Consider the following 19,627-nt stretch of genomic DNA (forward strand, 5'->3'; position numbering starts at 1 on the left):
AATGTATGCTATGCTATGTCTTCTAAAGCACGTATAATGTAAACAAATCTGGTCTTTGCACAGAAGCCTGTGGAGCTTCATAATTAACCTCAGTGTGTGAAGAGGACTCTCCATTTAATAATAGCTGTAATAAAATGTTATGGCCAACGGTGTTAAACGCTGCACTTGGGTCTAGCAGGGTCTTGGGTCTTCATTCATATTTCAACTTTTCAATATGAATGAAGGCTGAAAACTGATTAGATTAATGTCTGATGATCTTTTCTGTGCTTCTTCAAGTTTGTAACACCGAACATATTAAAGGATGATATAAGGTTCACAGGAAGAGTTTAATTAGACACACATTTACTATTTTTCTTTATACTCTTTCTTTCTTGACATGTTTAATATGCTTACTATCAGAGGAGAAAATGACCCTTGTGTAGTTTAAAAACTTTTTATTTAACCAAACTGTAATGTTGTTGAACTCTGATGGACGTGTCTTTTAATCTTGTCAACAAATCCTTAATCACCTAAATCTGTCATTTACCATCTAGTAAAATGTTCCCTCTGCTTCTGTTGCACATCTCCCCCGACACTCTCTGCTTCACCTGTCCTGTGCAGGTGGTCCAACCCCTGCCTGCCTCCTTAAACTGGGGTGTTTAAATCTCTTTACCTCTGTTGTGAACTTCACACAAAGTTTGTGGTAACAAAATCAAACTGACGAGGATCTCGTTTGAAAAAAAAAAAAAAAAAACCACACACACACACACACACACACAGTCACGAGACAAAATAAAAACAGACTGCTCAAAGCAAAGGCAGAGCCCTCACAGCTGGTAGTACAAACACAGTGACAACATGCGTATCAGATACCCTCAGTGCCAGAAGCATAAATATGAAAAAGGTGGGATCACCAAGAATATCCTAAAAATGGCGTTGAGGTGGGTGTTACAGTGAAAAAAACAAAAAGCAGCCAAATTTTCATCTGAAAATGTTGAATTTTAGTAAAAACAATGCTCTGTAGTTTGATACTGTCGTTACAGACAAAGCAGATGTTTAAAGCCTTTGAACGCTCATTTAAAACGCGCTCATTCTCCTTATCAGCTGGAAACATTAAAGCCGTAAAATGACTTTTTCAAACGGATAAAAACTATTGAACAGCAGCAATGATGAGCCTGTACCAGAATTTGAATGTACATGTGTTGAAGGTGCGGGTCTTGTTGAATTATTAAACATACTTTCTTTAATTTTTCGAGCCACAAAAACAACAACTTTTAATTTTCTTCTGCTTGAGTCTCGGCCTCGGGTAGCTCTACTTATCATTGCTCAATCAGTTGTCTGTTTGTGCTACTTTTTCAAGGAGCAGCAGATTATTGGTAAGGGTGACTTTATGTGTTTAGCTACTTAAGTGGAAGTACTGTGGATAGTTTTACCTTACATACATAGATCTACCAGTACAGCTTCTGAGGTAACTGTTTACAAAATGTTATATTCTATCCACAAGTTCTTTGCAATTTTACATTGATAAACATTATCCTTAACACATTTGACCCGCATAAAGTGCTATGGCCATCACACTGTCATTTAGAATTGTTTAAATAACTCGTGTCTTAAGTCCTTCCATCAAACAGAAAATAAAAAAATAAATAAAATAAAAAAATAAAAAAGTCGCATGGATCACTTTATATTTCTAACATTTTGTGATATAAAGTCGTTCATAACAAACTGAAAGGCTGGGAGTTTAAAATGCAAACCGATGGAAGCAGCAGTAGAAGACTATAATGTCACAGAGCACACGGTGTCTATTATTGTGTAGACAATTATAAATAAGAGCTTAATAAAGATGCTTAATTTCTTAAGAAATAAACAGGTGGAGGGATCTTTATCAAAAGTGGATGTTGCATCTGTGGCTAAACCCCTGTACCCAAAAACTTTAAAAATCTACTGTGTGTGAGGCTGTGTAAGTAAAGCTTGCCCTTCACACCCGCGTGTAACAAACCATTTGTTGGGGGGTTGTGGATTTGACACCTCAGCATTGTGAAAGTGGGGAAACATGTTTCTGGCTGTGCATAAGATTTCTGCTTACAACTTAGAATCTCAGTTCTAAATGAAATTCAGATGTTTTTTAAGTATGGCTAATGTATTAATTGACTTCTAAGGCACGCACACACACACGCACACACACGCACACGAACAACAACACCAACACAGAGAAGAAGAAGAGGGGGTCGGCAGACTATGAATAAATCTACATACTCTGATATATGGTATGTGTTTTATAAAAACCTACTCTACACCAGCTGAGGAAGTAATTAAACACAATGTTTTGCCAAGTTTCCCCTCTGGGAAAAAGTCTGTCTTCATTTATTCAGTTATTGTACTAATGTATGCACATTTCTATGCTATTAAAGGTACTGAAAAGCTTTACTTACACAATACTTTGGGTACTGAGTTGACTTACAACAAAGATTATGCTGAAATGCTGAAAAAAAAAAAAATATATATATATATATTATAAACTATATAAATAAAAAGTACTTTTAATAAATTAAATTATTTTTTCACATGAAAACAATATTTATATTAATAAATTCTCGTTTAACAGAAATCTCTGATAATGTTTGTGGTGTCAGCTTTTTCCTTTTCAAACTGTGCGAGAGAAGAAGTATCTCATGACATTCACGCCTAATGTGTTCAGCATATTCTGCACAGTCTGCATCATCACTGGTACCTGTTTAAGGCTGACGGGGGGTTGAACAGCAGGCTCTGGACACGGGCCCCAGTGAGGAACCTGAGCCCTGATGATGGGGAGGGTGAGTGCAAACACCAGAGCCAAAGGTAGCTTCATGGTAAAGATGTGGCTTTATTACCTAAAGAGAGTATGAAAGAAAAGCAGGTAAGGTAACACAAACCAAAAGAAACATGGCCAACGCAAACAAGATTACTGCTACATCAACTCAGGCAACATTTTTCTTGGCAGAAATAATCTAATATTAACTAATTTATAGTTTAATCCTTCGCATGTATCTCCACAGATTTCTCTTACCTCTGTGTTCCAGTGGTTCAGATATGTGCTCTGTCTTTAGAGATAGAGAGACAAGGCCGTGTGACCGATGGTGACATGGAACTGAATCTGAGCCCCAAAGAGAGAATAAGAGTTATGCTTTTGCACCATATTGTGTTTTCACCGTTCTTTCATAGCAAGAAGAATGATTTTCAGTCAAATGATCCCTACAATCAGTATATTTAATTTCAAAATCAGCCACCCTGGAAATCAACCTACCATCTGGATAATTGTCAGATACTTCTTCCACCACAGGTACTTTTGGATCTTAGGTCCACAGGAGGCAAGACCGTAATACAGGTACATCAGGACATGGATCATCGCATTCATATGTGCACCAAAGAATGCTGCAGTAGAAGAAACAATAAGTTTTTAATTTTGTTCTGCTTACTATAGTTAAAAAAAATCTTAAACTGAGTTGCTCTGAACTCCTGCTGTCTGTATCCAATAAAAAGACAATAGTTGAGGGGGTGGGAGATACAAACAAGTGTAGGTCCAGGGGCCCATGAATCCAGATTAAACTATCCAAGCTACATATGACGATACTATGCTTGTGGGTTTCAGTGAAATTTGTCATCTAGCTTCCTCATCAGTGTTCAGACTCAGTTTACTCTCAGTCACAATCATCTACTTGCAAATATACATATAGCTGCACCTGTGTTTACTAATTAGCAAGTGATAGCGTGTTATCATGCTAAATACATACTGTGAACATGATAAACATTGTACCCAATAGTAAACTTCAGCGATTAAATGCTATTACTCTCAACATGTTGCCTTGTTGGCATTAGCACTTAGCTCAAAGTGCTCCTCTGCCTGTGGTATACCTTTACAGAGTTGCTAGCATGGCTGTTAATATGCAGATGCATATTATAAAAAAAAAAAAAAATAAGCTCAACAAACAACAATAATGAATACATTAACCAGTAGTGAATAAAAGGTTTATAGACAAGTAGCTCCACATGTTTGGTTTAGCTTCCTGAAGCATCCACCAAGGCATTTGTGTCTCTTCCCAGCCCTCACCCAGTATAAACCACAAAACTACAGAGCCGATGAAGGCTTTATCAACAGCAATGCTGATAAATTCATATATATATCATATAGCTGATGTCTGCTGTGTTGTAAGCTACTCACACTGTCCTCCTGCCACCCACTTGATGCCAATCCACCAGAGCGTGAACATGGAGCAATGATGGTAGACGTGCAGGAAGGTGACCTGGTTAAATTTTTTCCTCAGGATGAAAAACACAGTGTCCAGATACTCAATGCCTTTGGAGATGAAATACCTCCACAGAGCTCCTGCCACCTGACTCCCGCAGAAATAAAGAAGGGGAAGAAAAAGACTGTTAACATATGAACATATATGATCAAGAGCTACATGTGTGTGAACTCTGATTTTGGAAATCCTAACCTCGACCCGAGACTGACTCACTTGTGGTTTCTGTTTCAAACTACGTCATAGAGCAACAGGAAGGAAGGTGAAACTGAACACCATTCAACTCCGGCTTGTACTTTTTTCTGATAACAGGCCCGTGCTCTAAATGTATGGATGCCTCTCATGTTTCTAAAAGCTCTCTGAGTGACGTGTCCCTGGCAGGCTGACTGTAATTTTCTGAACCATGGGTACAGTGGAGAATTATTAACAGGTAGGGATCTGGTTCCAAGGAAACTAATTATTGTAGACACAAAAGTCTTAAGATAGTAAGTTACATAAACAGCTGAAGTCCCACTACTATATTCAGAGTTTATCTATGCAAGCGTGTGTGTGTGTGTGTGTGTGTGTGTGTGTGTGTGTGTGTGTGTGCAGTCGGGAGAGTTGGGGTATCCAATTTCCTTTTTTTTGAATGCCTTCTTGTGAACGCTGTCTGTTTTCCACATTCTGCAACGGTAAAATACGACTTAGAGGCGGATATTTGTTTTACCTTATGGGCAACAGTTGTCTGGCTTTGTTCTTGCTGTTGACAAAACTCGCCTCATGGTTGACTCTGAGAAAAAAACTCTTTCCCACAGAGGGGAATAAACTTATTCGAATATGAGCTTTTTTCCACTAAGACTTGTTTTATGGGGAGATGTACGAAATTATTTACCGGGTTACAAGCAATGATAATATCGGATGTTGACTCCTCAGCGTCATCATTTTCTATCTATTGAGAAAACTTATTGTTAAAGTATTGAAGAAAAAAACTCCTCCTTGGCCCGCGGGGTGTGTGTGTGTGTGTGTGTGTGTGTGTGTGTGTGTGTGTGTGTGTGTGTGTGTGTGTGTGTGTGTGTGTGTGTGTGCCTTCTGTTTTCCGCATTCTGCAACGGTAAAATACAACTTTGAGACGGATATTTGTTTTACCAAATGGACAATTGCTGTTGACAAAACTCGCCTCATGGTTGACTCTTTCCCACAGAGGGGGGTGCTTTAATAAACTTATTCGAATATGAGCTTTTTTCCCCGCTAAGACTTGTTTTATGGGGAGGAGATGTACGAAATTATTTACCGGGTTACAAGCAATGATAATATCGGATGTTGACTCCTCAGCGTCATCATTTTCTATCTATTGAGAAAACTTATTGTTAAAGTATTGAAGAAAAAAACTCCTCCTTGGCCCGCGGGGTGTGTGTGTGTGTGTGTGTGTGTGTGTGTGTGTGTGTGTGTGTGTGTGTGTGTGTGTGTGTGTGTGTGTGTGTGAGTGAAACAAGATCGCCTGTCGCTGGTTTGTTTTTCAGTCTCTCAAAAGGAAAAGTAGTATTCACTAAGGGATAGTTATTCGTTTTTACACATAGGCAGCCTGTAGGTTACAAGCGGATAGAAAGTTCTTCTTTTCATCACAAGCTATGGTGTATCTTAAAGGTTTTTTTTTTTTTACAGCGTCTGTATTATAGGAAAATAAAATACTATTGAAATCTCTACAGGAAGTCACTCTTTATTTCCATTACAAACGCCGGTGCAGCTTAAGAAAGTAAAATTACATCCGCTCTGTCTCTCTATACATCACAGAATCATCTGCTGCATCACCGCTGTGCTTAGGGAACATGACGCAACAGGTCTGAAAATGACTAGACACTTCCGGAGTATTTCCAGTAGGGTCATAAGGTCCGGATCGAGATTGAATATGTCATATTCAAAGCCTTCTTCTTTGGGAGAGCAGATCTCATCGGACACAGGAACGCTGCTGGGCTGCAGAAGGAAATCCATCTTGTGTCTGTGCCTTAGAAATTGTGACGGACTCCACCTCTCTGCTTTTTTATTCCCCTCCAACAGATGGCGCGCTTCCGGAGGTTTCCCCCTCCCTCTAAAAACTTTTTTTTTTCCCAACAACAGATGACGCGCTTCCGGAGGTTTCCCCCCCCCCTCCCTTCTCAGGATGCAATTCGACACGCTTAGCAACAGATGGCGCGCTTCCGGGGTTCACCCCCCCTTCTCAGGATGCGATTCGTCACGCGGGGGGTTTCCCACCCCCCTTCTCCGGATGCGATTCGTCACGCTCATTACACGCTTCCGGGGGGGGAGGGGCGGGAGGTCAAAAGGTCGTGATTAGGGCCATCAATCACTTCGGATCAAATTTTGTCATAAGCTGTATGGGATTAACTCTCTGATGTGATTTGGAGCTATGTAAAAAACTGAATTGAATTATGTTTTATAACTGCCTACTGACAGATCTATTTTTTCTTTCTGCTTTGCTGCACAACATCCTCTTTTATTCTCTACAAATCTCAGGACAGGCAAGACTGCATCCTGTTGCATTTACTGAAATCAAAAGCAGACTTTTGGGTTTGAGAGTCAATAAATCCATGAAAATGGCTCGGCCTGTAATGGGTTTCACAGCATCATGGACTGCAGTTTCTCAGATGACAACAGTGTACAGCTTAAAATCTATGATGTACCCATTTACATCAGCCAGTACAAAATACTTTAGCCCCGATTTTGTTGGTTTATCTCTCATTTACTGTTTGATTCCCAGCCTGGCCTTTGTAGCAACCATCCTCTCATATACAGAAATATTCTGCTTTGGATGATACAGGGATGTGCTTCTGGTCCTCATCATTTCCAGCAGAGGCCTGACCCGATGGAGACATTCATAAGACTCGCTGCCTTTTTTCTTTTCATTTTTGACATCTTCAGCCAAATTGCTCATGTCAAAAATAAAACAAAACCACAGAAGGCGGAAACTCAGGTTTAGCAAAATTGTCATTTTCTGTTGTTTGCAAAATTCGTGACTTATTCCTGTTTAGATGGATCTGCTCCAGGTGAAGTTGGTTCCTCATCCAGGTTGTTCTGCCTTTTATAACTTAAATCGGATATTATAGTTGTAAGCTGCCCTAGAGCTCCCTCTAGTGGCTGCTTTGGGTTCGGTTACTTTGGGAAAGGAAAAAAATGAGAACGTGAAGAAGAAATAAAAGATGGCGGAAAGTGATACCGTAATGTTATCGTTCTAAGCTGATACGGACCTTAAAATGTTGTTGCCTTGGACAAGATATGTCTGTAAGTATGAGTGTCGATAAAATAATTATTCTTTTGTTTTGTGTAAAAATGGTACGATAATTTGTACATTTGAAAGTTTTATCTTGTTAGCTTGCAGTAAGAGGGTAACAAGCTAGTTTACAATGTTAGTTAGCTAATACAGTATTTTGTACTTTCAGTTTTACGATGGTCAAAGAGAAGGCAATGGTCAGAGGCCATTCTTCAATAAATCAGCGCAAAAAGGAAAATAAGTCTGGTTATTGGAGCATCGTTATCTCGCTGTCTAGCTGGTGAAACTAAGAGACTCAGGGCGAGGACAGCATAGTAAAAAGACATTAGCGCAGCGGGCACAACCACGAGGAGCTATTTTCAGCACATCAGTTATGAGTCTACGGTCAGGAAAGCAATATCAACTGGATCTTCCAGAAGAGGAAGAAACACCAGACCAAAGAGAAACAAAACAAGTGCACAACGCAGAGGATATGGAGAACAAGGATAATGCAAGCAACGCAGACACACAGGCGGAGTCTAGACGCTCGCGTACGTCCAAGCGTTCATCCACAAGTTCTGCAGCACTTAAAGCACGAGCAAAAGCAGAGGCTGCACGTGCACAGCTGGCGTATTCAGAAAGAGAAGCAGCTATAATGAAACAAAAAACTGAACTTGAGGCAAATTTACATGTTTTGAGCTGTCAAAAGGCTGTTGCAGTTGCAGGAGCAGAGGTTGCAGTTTATGAAGAAGAGGAGGAGGGACTCTCAAAGAGTGAACTGCGCTATCCATTGGTGGGACCACCCGCCAGTCCAAAACAACGCACAGCAGAGTATGTACAAAAACACTCAGATATTTGCCTTGAAGGATTCAAATTAAAAGTAGATCCACTTGCCTGTCACAAAGCTGCGCGTGAACAATGCGAAATGGCTATGAATGCAGATATAGACAATGACTGCTCACACAGTGCTCAAAAGGCTAATGTTAAAGTGGAACTCCAAACACAACAGAGAGAGAGACTGGATTCCCCCAAACCTTATCCGTACAACACTCTTCAAACATCAACAGAGACACAGGGTGTCCAGGATATTACAAGGTACCTGACACGGAGGGAAATGTTAAGTACTGGACTTTTGCAGTTTGATGACCACCCAGAAAACTACTGGGCGTGGAAGGCATCATTTCAAAGTGCTATTAAAGACTTGCACGTTACAGCTCAAGAGGAGCTAGATTTAATGGTCAAATGGCTTGGAGTGGAGTCTGGTCACCAGGCCAAAAGAATCCGATCAGTCCATGTCTTTAATCCAGCTGCAGCTCTCAACCTTGTGTGGCAAAGACTCGAGGAATGTTATGGATCTCCAGAAGTGGTAGAAAATGCACTGTTAAAAAAGATTGAACAGTTTCCCAAACTAAACAACAGAGACAACACAAAGTTAAGAGAGCTGGGTGACGTTCTGCAGGAAATAGAATGTGCAAAAGATGGAGGATATCTACCAGGCCTCTCATATTTGGACACAGCTCGCGGAGTCAACCCCATTGTGGAAAAGTTACCATATGGACTGCAGGAAAAATGGATTGCAACAGGAGCAAAGTACAAAGAAGAACACAAAGTTGTTTTCCCCCCTTTCAGTGTCTTTTCAAAGTTTGTAAGACAACAAGCCAAAATAAGAAACGACCCAAGCTTTGTCATCACACCTCCTGCCGACACAAGCTTCAAGAAGGAGAAAAGCTTCAGAGGCAGTAACAGGCAAGTGATTAGTGTACACAAAACGGACATTCCTACAGACACTAGTTCACCTCAAAATAGTTACAGCAAGCCTATAGAAAGCCCTGACAAGGTATGCCCAATACATAAGAAGCCTCACCCTCTTAAAAGGTGCAAGAGTTTTAGAGCAAAGCCCATAGATGAGCGCAAGTCATTTTTAAAAGAGAACAGAATCTGTTTTAAATGCTGTGGCTCTACTCAACATTTAGCAAGGGACTGCAGGGCTCAAATAAAATGCATGGACTGTGGTAGCGACAGGCATTTAGCAGTGCTACATCCAGGTCCACCCCCTGCTCCAGCTGAGAGCTCTGGAGCTGATAAAGATGATGGCGGGGAGACACAGGATAGTGCAAATGCCTCAGTTGTTTCCAAATGCACAGAAGTCTGTGGTGATGAAGATAGCCCACATTCATGCTCAAAAATAAGTCCTGTGTTAGTCTATCCAGAAGGCGAAAAAGAACAGGCTAGAAAGATGTATGCAGTGCTTGATGAACAAAGTAGCAAGTCACTAGCTAAGTCGCAGTTTTTTGAGCTCTTTAATATTAAGACACGCTCAGAGACTTACAAGCTCAGAACATGCTCAGGACTGTCAGATAATGTCGGCAGAACAGCAGTAAACTTCATGATTGAGTCAATGGATGGTAAAGTAAAGCTCCCACTCCCAAACCTGATTGAATGTGACATGATTCCAGACGACAGGAGAGAGATTCCCTCTCCACAAGTGGCCATGAAGTTCTCACACTTACAGAAGATAGCTGAAAAAGTACCTCCTGTAGAAGAACAAGTACCTATTCTGTTGCTTTTGGGAAGAGACATTATACAGGTACACAAAGTCAGAGAGAGAATCAATGGGCCACACAATACACCTTATGCACAGCGTTTGGATTTAGGCTGGGTTATAGTTGGAGAAGCCTGCATGGGGAAGACGCATAAGCCCCCTAGTGTGAGTGTTCTCAAAACACATATTCTCCAGAATGGCCGTGCTTCTTACCTCTGCCCATGTCCTAACACGTTTCAAATCAAAGACCAGTTAAACACCACACCTAACCCCAAAAAGGACAGGGGAAACACAAACACCAATCAACTGGGAGAAACTGTTTTTGACAGGACAAAAGATGATGACAAACCAGCACTGTCAGTAGAGGACAAAGACTTCATTGACATCATGGAGAAGGTGTATCAAAATGAATGTAACAGCTGGGTGGCGCCTTTGCCATTCCGCTCTCCAAGACCAGAGCTTCCGAGTAACAGAGAGCAAGCATTCAAGCGCCTCCAATCTCTCAGAAAGACATTAGACCGGAACCCTGAAATGAAAAGACAATATATCGAATTCATTCAAAACATGCTGGACAATGACCATGCAGAAGTCGCTCCACCTTTGGACTCAAACAAAGAACACTGGTACTTGCCATCCTTCGGTGTGTACCACCCACAAAAACCTAATCAGCTGAGAGTAGTCTTTGACTCAAGTGCAGAATTTGAAGGACAGTCCCTTAACAAAGTCTTATTAAGTGGACCCGACCTAAATAACACACTGCTGGGTGTCCTTATGCGTTTTAGGAAAGAGCCTGTAGCATTTTCAGCTGATGTGCAACAAATGTTTTATTGTTTTGAAGTGAGAGAGGATCATAGGGATTATCTGAGATTCCTTTGGTATAAAGATAATGATCCCGACCAAGGTATTTGTGACTATAGAATGAGGGTTCATGTTTTTGGGAATAGCCCTTCCCCAGCTGTGGCTATTTATTGTATGAGGCGTGCTGCAGTCGAGGGAGAAGAAAAGCACGGACATGATGCAAAGCAGTTTGTAATGAGACATTTTTACGTTGATGATGGTCTCGCATCCACAGCAACAGTGGAAGAAGCTGTTGAGACACTCACAAGCGCTCAAAAGATGCTGGCACAGTCAAACTTAAGGCTACATAAAATAGCCTCTAATGACCACAAAGTAGTGGAAGCGTTTCCTGCTGCCGAGAGAGCCAAGGATCTAAAAGACTTGGATTTAGAGTTGGACGACATACCCCTGCAAAGGAGCTTGGGGGTACTGTGGAATCTTAAAAAGGACTGTTTTACCTTTCACGTCACCACTGAACAAAAGCCGTTCACCAGGAGAGGTGTCTTGGCCACTGTTAACAGTCTGTATGACCCGCTGGGTTTCGTGTCACCCATCACAATGCAGGGAAAAGCTCTTCTCCGTGAATTGACCTCAGAGCAAAAGGACTGGGATGAATCACTTCCTGCAGAAAAAGAAGATGAATGGAGCAGATGGAGAAGCTCATTGAAGGATCTTGAGCGGCTTCAGATACCGAGGTGCTACCTCTCGTTCTCCCAGGCCATTGCTGTGAAAAAAGAACTGTGCATATTTTCAGATGCCTCCACCATGGCCATAGGAGCAGTGGCATATCTGAGAGCTATTGATGGTGAAGGTCAGTGGCACACAGGTTTCATCATGGGCAAGTCCAAAGTAGCCCCAAGACCCGCCCACACTGTTCCTAGATTGGAGTTATGTGCAGCAGTGTTAGCTGTAGAGATGTACGAACTCATTAGAGATGAGATTGACATTGAAGCAGACACTGTCAGATTTTTCACAGACAGTAAAATTGTTCTTGGTTACATACACAACAACACAAAGAGGTTCTACACTTACGTGGCTAACCGAGTGATTAGAATCAGAAAGACTACACATCCAGCACAGTGGTTTTACATAGCCACTAGTGACAATCCAGCAGACACAGCCACTAGACCAATTGCAGCTTCTGCATTGGCTTCTACAAACTGGTTTAGTGGTCCTTCCTTTTTGACACAACACGACATAGAGAAGTCTCACTGTGATAGTTTCACACTGATCGATCCTGACACAGATGCAGAGATCAGACCTGATATAACAAGTTTTGTTACCAAAGCCTCAGTAACACAGCTAGAGCCATGCCGTTTTGAAAGATTCTCTCATTGGATGAGATTGTGTCGCACTATTGCATCACTAAAGCGTGTGGCAGTATCATTCAAGAAAACAAACACAGAAGGTAAAGGCTGGAAGTGTTTCAGTGAAACTAACACCACAGATGAAGTGTCTAAAGCAGCAAAGTTCATCATTCACACAGTACAAAGTGAAATGTTCAAAGAAGAGTACAGATGCATAAAAGAAAATCTGCCACTTCCAAAACAAAGCTGTCTTCAAAGGTTAAATCCAGTTATTGATGAAGATGGGCTCCTCAGACTAGGAGGTCGATTGGCACCTGCTAACCTAACAAAAGATGAGAAACACCCACTCATTATCCCAAATGCTCATCATATAGCCATCCTTCTTATTAGATACTATCATGAGAAGGTAGCGCATCAGGGGCGTCACCTAACAGAAGGAACGCTCAGAGGTGCTGGATTTTGGATTATTGGCAGTAAACGGCTCGTCTCTTCTGTTATTTACAAGTGTGTTCTCTGTCGAAAGCTTCGAGGACGACTTCAGACCCAAAAGATGGCAGATTTACCTGTGGACAGGCTGACACCAACGCCACCGTTCACTAGTGTAGGACTGGATGTCTTTGGACCCTGGACGGTCACCACACGTCGCACCAGAGGAGGGAGTGCAGACAGTAAACGCTGGGCTGTGCTTTTCACCTGCATGTCCACGAGAGCTGTGCACATTGAGCTCATTGAAACAATGTCAACATCCAGCTTCATCAATGCGCTGAGGAGATTTTTCTGCATCCGTGGACCTGCTCAAATACTCAGATCTGATAGAGGTACAAATTTTGTTGGAGCATGCAATGAGTTGCAAATTGATCACAAGGACACAGAACTAAACTCATACCTGCAAGAGAAAGGATGCACATGGCTGTTTAATCCCCCACACTCGTCACACATGGGTGGCTCGTGGGAGAGACTTATTGGAGTAGCAAGGCGCATCCTAGATGGTATTCTGTTGAAAGCCGTACATGTCCAACTAACGCATGAAGTGTTAAGTACATTCATGGCAGAAGTAATGGCAATAATGAATGCAAGACCACTTGTACCAGTCTCAACAGATCCAGACAAACCAAACCTTCTCACTCCAGCAATGCTCCTTACACAAAAGGTCAATGCATTATCTGCACCAACAGGAAGCTTTGGACCGCCAGACCTCTACTCAAAGCAATGGAAGCAAGTACAGTGTTTGGCAGACTCTTTTTGGAAACAGTGGAAAAGTGAATATCTTTCAACACTACAGCAAAGGAGAAAATGGACTGATGATAAAACAAACATAAAAGTTGGTGATGTTGTGTTATTGAAAGATGCTCTCGCACACAGAAATGACTGGTCCATGGGAAAAGTTGTAAGAACATTTGAGAGCAAGGACAATAAGGTTCGAAAAGCAGAAGTAAAGACTGTGAAAGATGGAAATGAAAAAGTGTTTTTGAGACCCATCGCTGATATGGTTTTGCTTTTATCAAGTGATAAATAAGTGTTTGAAATAGCCCTAAACTGTTCAAAATGTTTATTAGAAAAGTTTGTTCTAGTGGCACAATTATATTGTACCAGGCGGGGAGTGTTCTGCCTTTTATAACTTAAATCGGATATTATAGTTGTAAGCTGCCCTAGAGCTCCCTCTAGTGGCTGCTTTGGGTTCGGTTACTTTGGGAAAGGAAAAAAATGAGAACGTGAAGAAGAAATAAAAGATGGCGGAAAGTGATACCGTAATGTTATCGTTCTAAGCTGATACGGACCTTAAAATGTTGTTGCCTTGGACAAGATATGTCTGTAAGTATGAGTGTCGATAAAATAATTATTCTTTTGTTTTGTGTAAAAATGGTACGATAATTTGTACATTTGAAAGTTTTATCTTGTTAGCTTGCAGTAAGAGGGTAACAAGCTAGTTTACAATGTTAGTTAGCTAATACAGTATTTTGTACTTTCAGTTTTACGATGGTCAAAGAGAAGGCAATGGTCAGAGGCCATTCTTCAATAAATCAGCGCAAAAAGGAAAATAAGTCTGGTTATTGGAGCATCGTTATCTCGCTGTCTAGCTGGTGAAACTAAGAGACTCAGGGCGAGGACAGCATACAGGTCATTTTTCTCCTATGTGAACCTTCTGGAAGTTTTTCTCTGCCTTTCACTTTTTCTTGACATATTCTCTCAATAGTTCACTAAAAAATATTTCAAAATTCTGATGCTGCCACTTCTCCACTCCCGTCTCTCTCTCTCTGCTTCGTGTGTCATCAATACTTACCTGTGATTAGACCGTCGTTGCTTGTGCATTCCAGTGCTGCACCATAAAGGTAAAGGCTTGTCTTCTCAGCTTTCTGTAGAAATTTCTTCCTAGCCCAAATGTTTGATGAGTTATGGTAGGCAGAGTTTTCCCTTCTGTGTTCAGAAAAGAGTAACTTATGAATGATTTGTGCTATCATAAAGCACCACACATCCCCGTAAAGCTCTGCTTCTCTTCTTTTCAAAACCGTTAACATTTTCTCCCTAGCATAAACGATGACGAAGTATTGGTCATTTAAAGAGTGCTTGTAAAATGGGCTCGCCAGCAGGCCCATGGTAAATAAAGGGTTAAGAAACCAAGTATGCTGGAAAATGCACCTGTTAGACATACTGTTTGTCTTTTTGTTTGTTTGTAAAGCACTTTCTGAATGAAGACAGTGTGGAAGAGACAAGATTTTACTTCTTTAAAAGTATGATCTTCAGACGCATTTAAAAAAACAAGAAAGAGACAAAAAAAATGTAATTTAAAGTTTTATTGAATAAATTTTAAAATATTTTGATCCAATGCAAAGCAAAGTTGTAACACAGAATGTCTCAGTGCAAAACAATCTACATTTAACCCCAAAAGGTTGATTCTGTTCATCTGGACGTAGCGTTTTCAGTGGGAGAAATGTTTTGTCACTCCCACTGAAAACGCTACGTCCAGATGAATAGAATCAACCTTTTTGAGATTTACCTACCTGGATAGCTGAGCATGCATCAACACAATCTATATTTAACGTATGCTAATTAATGCTAAGAGCGTGTTTTTGATGTTGCAGATGGTAAACTGGTTCACTTTAAGTGTAAAAGAAGGACAAAAAGGTCCAAACAGCTGTTGTGGCCTTCTCTAAGCCAGAGCCTGTTCAAATGGACTGAGACAAAGTCTATAAAATTGTATAAACAGCACAACAACCCCAACCAGTCGCAGCAGATGGCCCCGCCCCTCCCTGTGCCTGGTTCTGCCGGAGGTTTCTTCCTGTTAAAAGGGAGTTTTTCCTTCCCACTGTCGCCAAAGTGCTTTCTCATAGGGGGTCATATGATTGTTGGAGTTTTTCTTTATTATTGGAGTGTCTTTGCCTTCCAATAATAAAGCATCTTCCAATAATAAAGCGTCTTGAGGCGACTGTTGTTGTGATTTGGTGCTATATACATGAAACATAAATCAAACATAATTCAGTTCAGTTTTATTGATATGGCGCCAAATCACATCGACACTATGGGTGGTTCACATCAAGTATCATTAGGATACACAGTTATGTGCATTATGAAGCCGTGCTAACCACTACAAAACTGCAGTATGCACATGTGTATCTGCAGCTTTTCCATCCTTTAGTCTGCTTCTATAGATTCTGTCTTAGCTAATTATAGGCCAATCTCCAACCTTCCTTTCATATCAAAAATCCTTGAAAGAGCAGTTGTCAAACAGCTAACAGATCATCTGCAGAGGAATGGCTTATTTGAAGAGTTTCAGTCAGGTTTCAGAGCTCATCACAGCACAGAAACAGCTTTAGTGAAGGTTACAAATGATCTTCTTATGGCCTCTGACAGTGGACTCATCTCTGTGCTTGTCCTGCTAGACCTTAGTGCAGCATTCAATACTGTTGACCATAATATCCTATTAGAGCGATTACAGCACGCTGTAGGTATTACAGGTACTGTGCTGCAGTGGTTTGTATCATATCTATCCAATAGACTCCAATTTGTGCATGTAAATGGAGAGTCCTCTTCACACACTGAGGTTAATTATGGAATTTCACAGGGTTTAGTGCTAGGACCAATTCTGTTTACATTATACATGCTTCCCTTGGGCGACCGTGGCTCAGGGGGTTGGGAAGCGCATCTGTAACCGGAAGGTCGCCGGTTCGATCCCCGTACTCTCTGTCCTGGTCATTGTGTCCTTGGGCAAGACACTTCACCTACTGCCTACCATTTGCGCAACTTCTCTAAAATTAGAAATATCCTGTCTCAGATGGCCAGAGGGGCCGATGGCGCAATATGGCAGCCTCGCTTCTGTCAGTCTGCCCCAGGGCAGCTGTGGCTACAACTGTAGCTTGCCTCCACCAGTGTGTGAATGCGAGAGTGAATGAATAGTGGTATTGTAAAGCGCTTTGGGTGCCTTGAAAAGCGCTATATAAATCCAATCTATTATTATCATTAGAAGACATAGCATAAATTGTCACTGCTATGCTGATGACACCCAGCTTTATCTATCTATGAAGCCAGGTAACACACATCAATTAGTTAAACTGCAGGAATGTCTTAAAGACATAAAGACCTGGATGGCCACTAACTTTCTGCAAATTAATTCAGATCAAACTGAGGTTATTGTACTCGGCCCTGAAAATCTTAGAAATATGATATCTAACCAGATTCTTACTCTGGATGGCATTACCTTGGCCTCCAGTAACGCTGTGAGGAACCTTGGAGTCATTTTTGACCAGGACATGTCCTTCAACGCACATATTAAACAAATATGTAAGACTGCTTTCCTCCATTTGCGCAACATCTCTAAAATTAGAAATATCCTGTCTCAGAGTGACGCTGAAAAACTAGTTCATGCATTTATTACTTCCAGGCTGGACTACTGTAATTCATTATTATCAGGATGTCCAAAAAACTCACTGAAAAGCCTTCAGCTAATCCAAAATGCTGCAGCAAGAGTACTGACAGGGACTAGAAAGAGAGAGCATATTTCTCCTGTTTTGGCTTCCCTTCATTGGCTTCCTGTTAAATCCAGAATTGAATTCAAAATCCTGCTCCTCACATACAAGGTCTTAAATAATCAGGTCCCATTTTTGTTAATGACCTTGTAGTGCCATATCACCTTATTAGAGCACTTCGCTCTCGCACTGCAGGCTTACTTGTTGTTCCTAGAGTATTTAAAAGTAGAATGGGAGGCAGAGCCTTCAGTTTTCAGGCCCCTCTTCTGTGGAACCAGCTTCCAGTTTGGATTCGGGAGACAGACACTATCTCTACTTTCAAGATTAGGCTTCAAACTTTCCTTTTTGCTAAAGCATATAGTTAGGGCTGGACCAGGTGACCCTGAATCCTCCCTTAGTTATGCTGCAATAGACGTAGGCTGCCAGGGGATTCCCATGATGCATTGAGTTTTTCCTTTCCAGTCACCTTTCTCACTCACTATGTGTTAACAGACCTCTCTGCATTGAATCATATCTGTTATTAATCTCTGTCTCTCTTCCACAGCATGTCTTTTATCCTGTCTTCCTTCTCTCACCCCAACCAATCACAGCAGATGGCCGCCCCTCCCTGAGCCTGGTTCTGCTGGAGGTTTCTTCCTGTTAAAAGGGAGTTTTTCCTTCCCACTGTCGCCAAAGTGCTTGCTCATAGGGGGTCATGATTGTTGGGTTTTTCTCTGTATCTATAAAGCGCCTTGAGGCGACTTTTGTTGTAATTTGACGCTATATAAATAAAATTGAATTGAACTTGAACACCAACCACTCACATTTTTAAAGAATGTGTCAAATAATAATGGATTGCATTTATATAGCGCTTTTCGGGGCCCTCAAAGCGCTTTACAATTCCACTATTCATTCACTCTCACACACTGGTGGAGGCAGCTACAGTTGTAGCCACAGCTGCCTGGGGCAGACTGACAGAAGCGAGGCTGCCATATTGCGCCATCGGCGCCCTCTGGCCATTACCAGTAGGCGGTAGGTTAAGTGTCTTGCCCAAGGACACAACGACCAAGACTGTCCGAGCCGGGGCTTGAACCGGCAACCTTCCGATTACAAGATGAACACCCAACTCTTGAGCCACGATCGCCCTAACAGCAGAGTCCACTACACCTCTGCACTGAGTTAACAATGATAGTTTTTCTTGCTTTGAGCTGCTGGGAGAGTTTTCCTAAAACTTCATGCTAATATTTCTAGGCTGTTCCATGAGCTCTCTGAGAGACCTGTGTGAATAAAGGCCCCAGTTTGTTTGCTGTCTATATTGTGGAGGGTTTTGCTGAGGGGTGTGTTTATGTTATCTACAGGATGGCAGAAAACTGACTTTTCAGACTGTTCACAATATTTATGTAAATCTGTGGCTGATTTAAAAAAAAAAAAAAAAAAAGCCCATCATTAGAACCTTTGATCTAAATGTCCCAATAAAGAAACTAAAGGAAATAAAGGAGAGAATTTTGAGCCTGGTTTTATCCAGTTCACGTGAAAATATTTCAGCAGATAAAGGAGCCTGTTTAAATGTCACTTTTCAGAAAAACTTTACAAATGTTGAGGTAGGCTCAAGATTTTTGCACAGTACTGTGGAGGTTTTTACTGAAAGCCTTTGTGTAAGAGAAATACAGCTGCTGTTCTGCCTTTGAACAGCAGGTGGCATCCGTGCGTAATCATAGTGGTGTGTTTTCCTTCCTATGATGACGCACCACAAACATTTACATGTTATGTGAACACATACACAGTTTTTATGACTTTTGATTTTAGTTATTTGCTTTTGGTTAATATTTTGCTTCTCTTCATTACAGGGAATCTAATCTGGTTTTGCTGAGAGCAAAGAATGAGCTACTGCACAGCTGAAGTGAATTCCTTCTGTTGCCTCTTCTGAAGAAAAGCAAGAGCAGCAGAGCTGTGCAGACACAGAGCAGCTGGTGAAATAAGGCCTGTGGACACACAACACTAAAGGCCTGTTTACTATAAAGGAATGCGGTTAGCAGTTGTCAGGGTGACTGGCCGGCCATGAAGCGAGGTCTCGGAAACAAACAGGAAGTAAAATGAGAACTGAGAACTGCAACTGAAACTGAAAGGGCAGTTAGTGCTCTGGCTCAACTGAATGAGCTGTGTGTGTAAAACAAAGCAAACATCTGCTGCTCTGACAAAAAAGCCTAAACCGCAACACAGAGTATTTTCCACTCAGAACACACTCTGCCTGTTACTCGGATGCAGTCATTGCATGTCCCTACTTGCACAAGTCAGCAGCAAAGCTTTAATTCTTATCTCAGAAGCTGAGCTCGGAGCCAACTTTGGCTCTGCCTTTTTTTGGTTACTGAGGAAAGTCCTCACTTTCAGAGAACTTTGTTTTTACTGGACGCTCTTATCTTAACAGCAATACATATTTACAGGGCCTGTGTCTGGGAAGCTGTAAAAACTGGACTCTGAGCTCTGTGATAAACTTTCAGCAGTTTAAATTTCTTTTACAG

The 19,627-nt window shown here is 41.4% G+C and overlaps 1 protein-coding gene across 1 annotated transcript; it reads left to right on the plus strand.

Moving 5' to 3' along the window:
* The first annotated feature begins 12,381 nt into the window (after positions 1-12,381).
* Positions 12,382-19,527, plus strand: LOC143421445 (uncharacterized). The gene is made up of 4 exons (XM_076890652.1): positions 12,382-13,980; positions 14,139-14,286; positions 14,460-14,498; positions 18,956-19,527. Exon 1 carries the CDS (start codon positions 12,719-12,721, stop codon positions 13,682-13,684), a length of 966 nt encoding a protein of 321 aa, XP_076746767.1. The 5' UTR covers positions 12,382-12,718; the 3' UTR covers positions 13,685-13,980; positions 14,139-14,286; positions 14,460-14,498; positions 18,956-19,527.
* The last annotated feature ends 100 nt before the right edge of the window (positions 19,528-19,627 follow it).

This window comes from Maylandia zebra, linkage group LG2 (genome assembly GCF_041146795.1).
Source record: "Maylandia zebra isolate NMK-2024a linkage group LG2, Mzebra_GT3a, whole genome shotgun sequence".
Classification (NCBI taxonomy): Eukaryota; Metazoa; Chordata; class Actinopteri; order Cichliformes; family Cichlidae; genus Maylandia; species Maylandia zebra.

Excerpts from the sequence above, each read along its gene's own strand:
- LOC143421445 (XM_076890652.1), top strand. The coding sequence starts at position 12,719 with ATGGCAGATTTACCTGTGGACAGGCTGACACCAACGCCACCGTTCACT.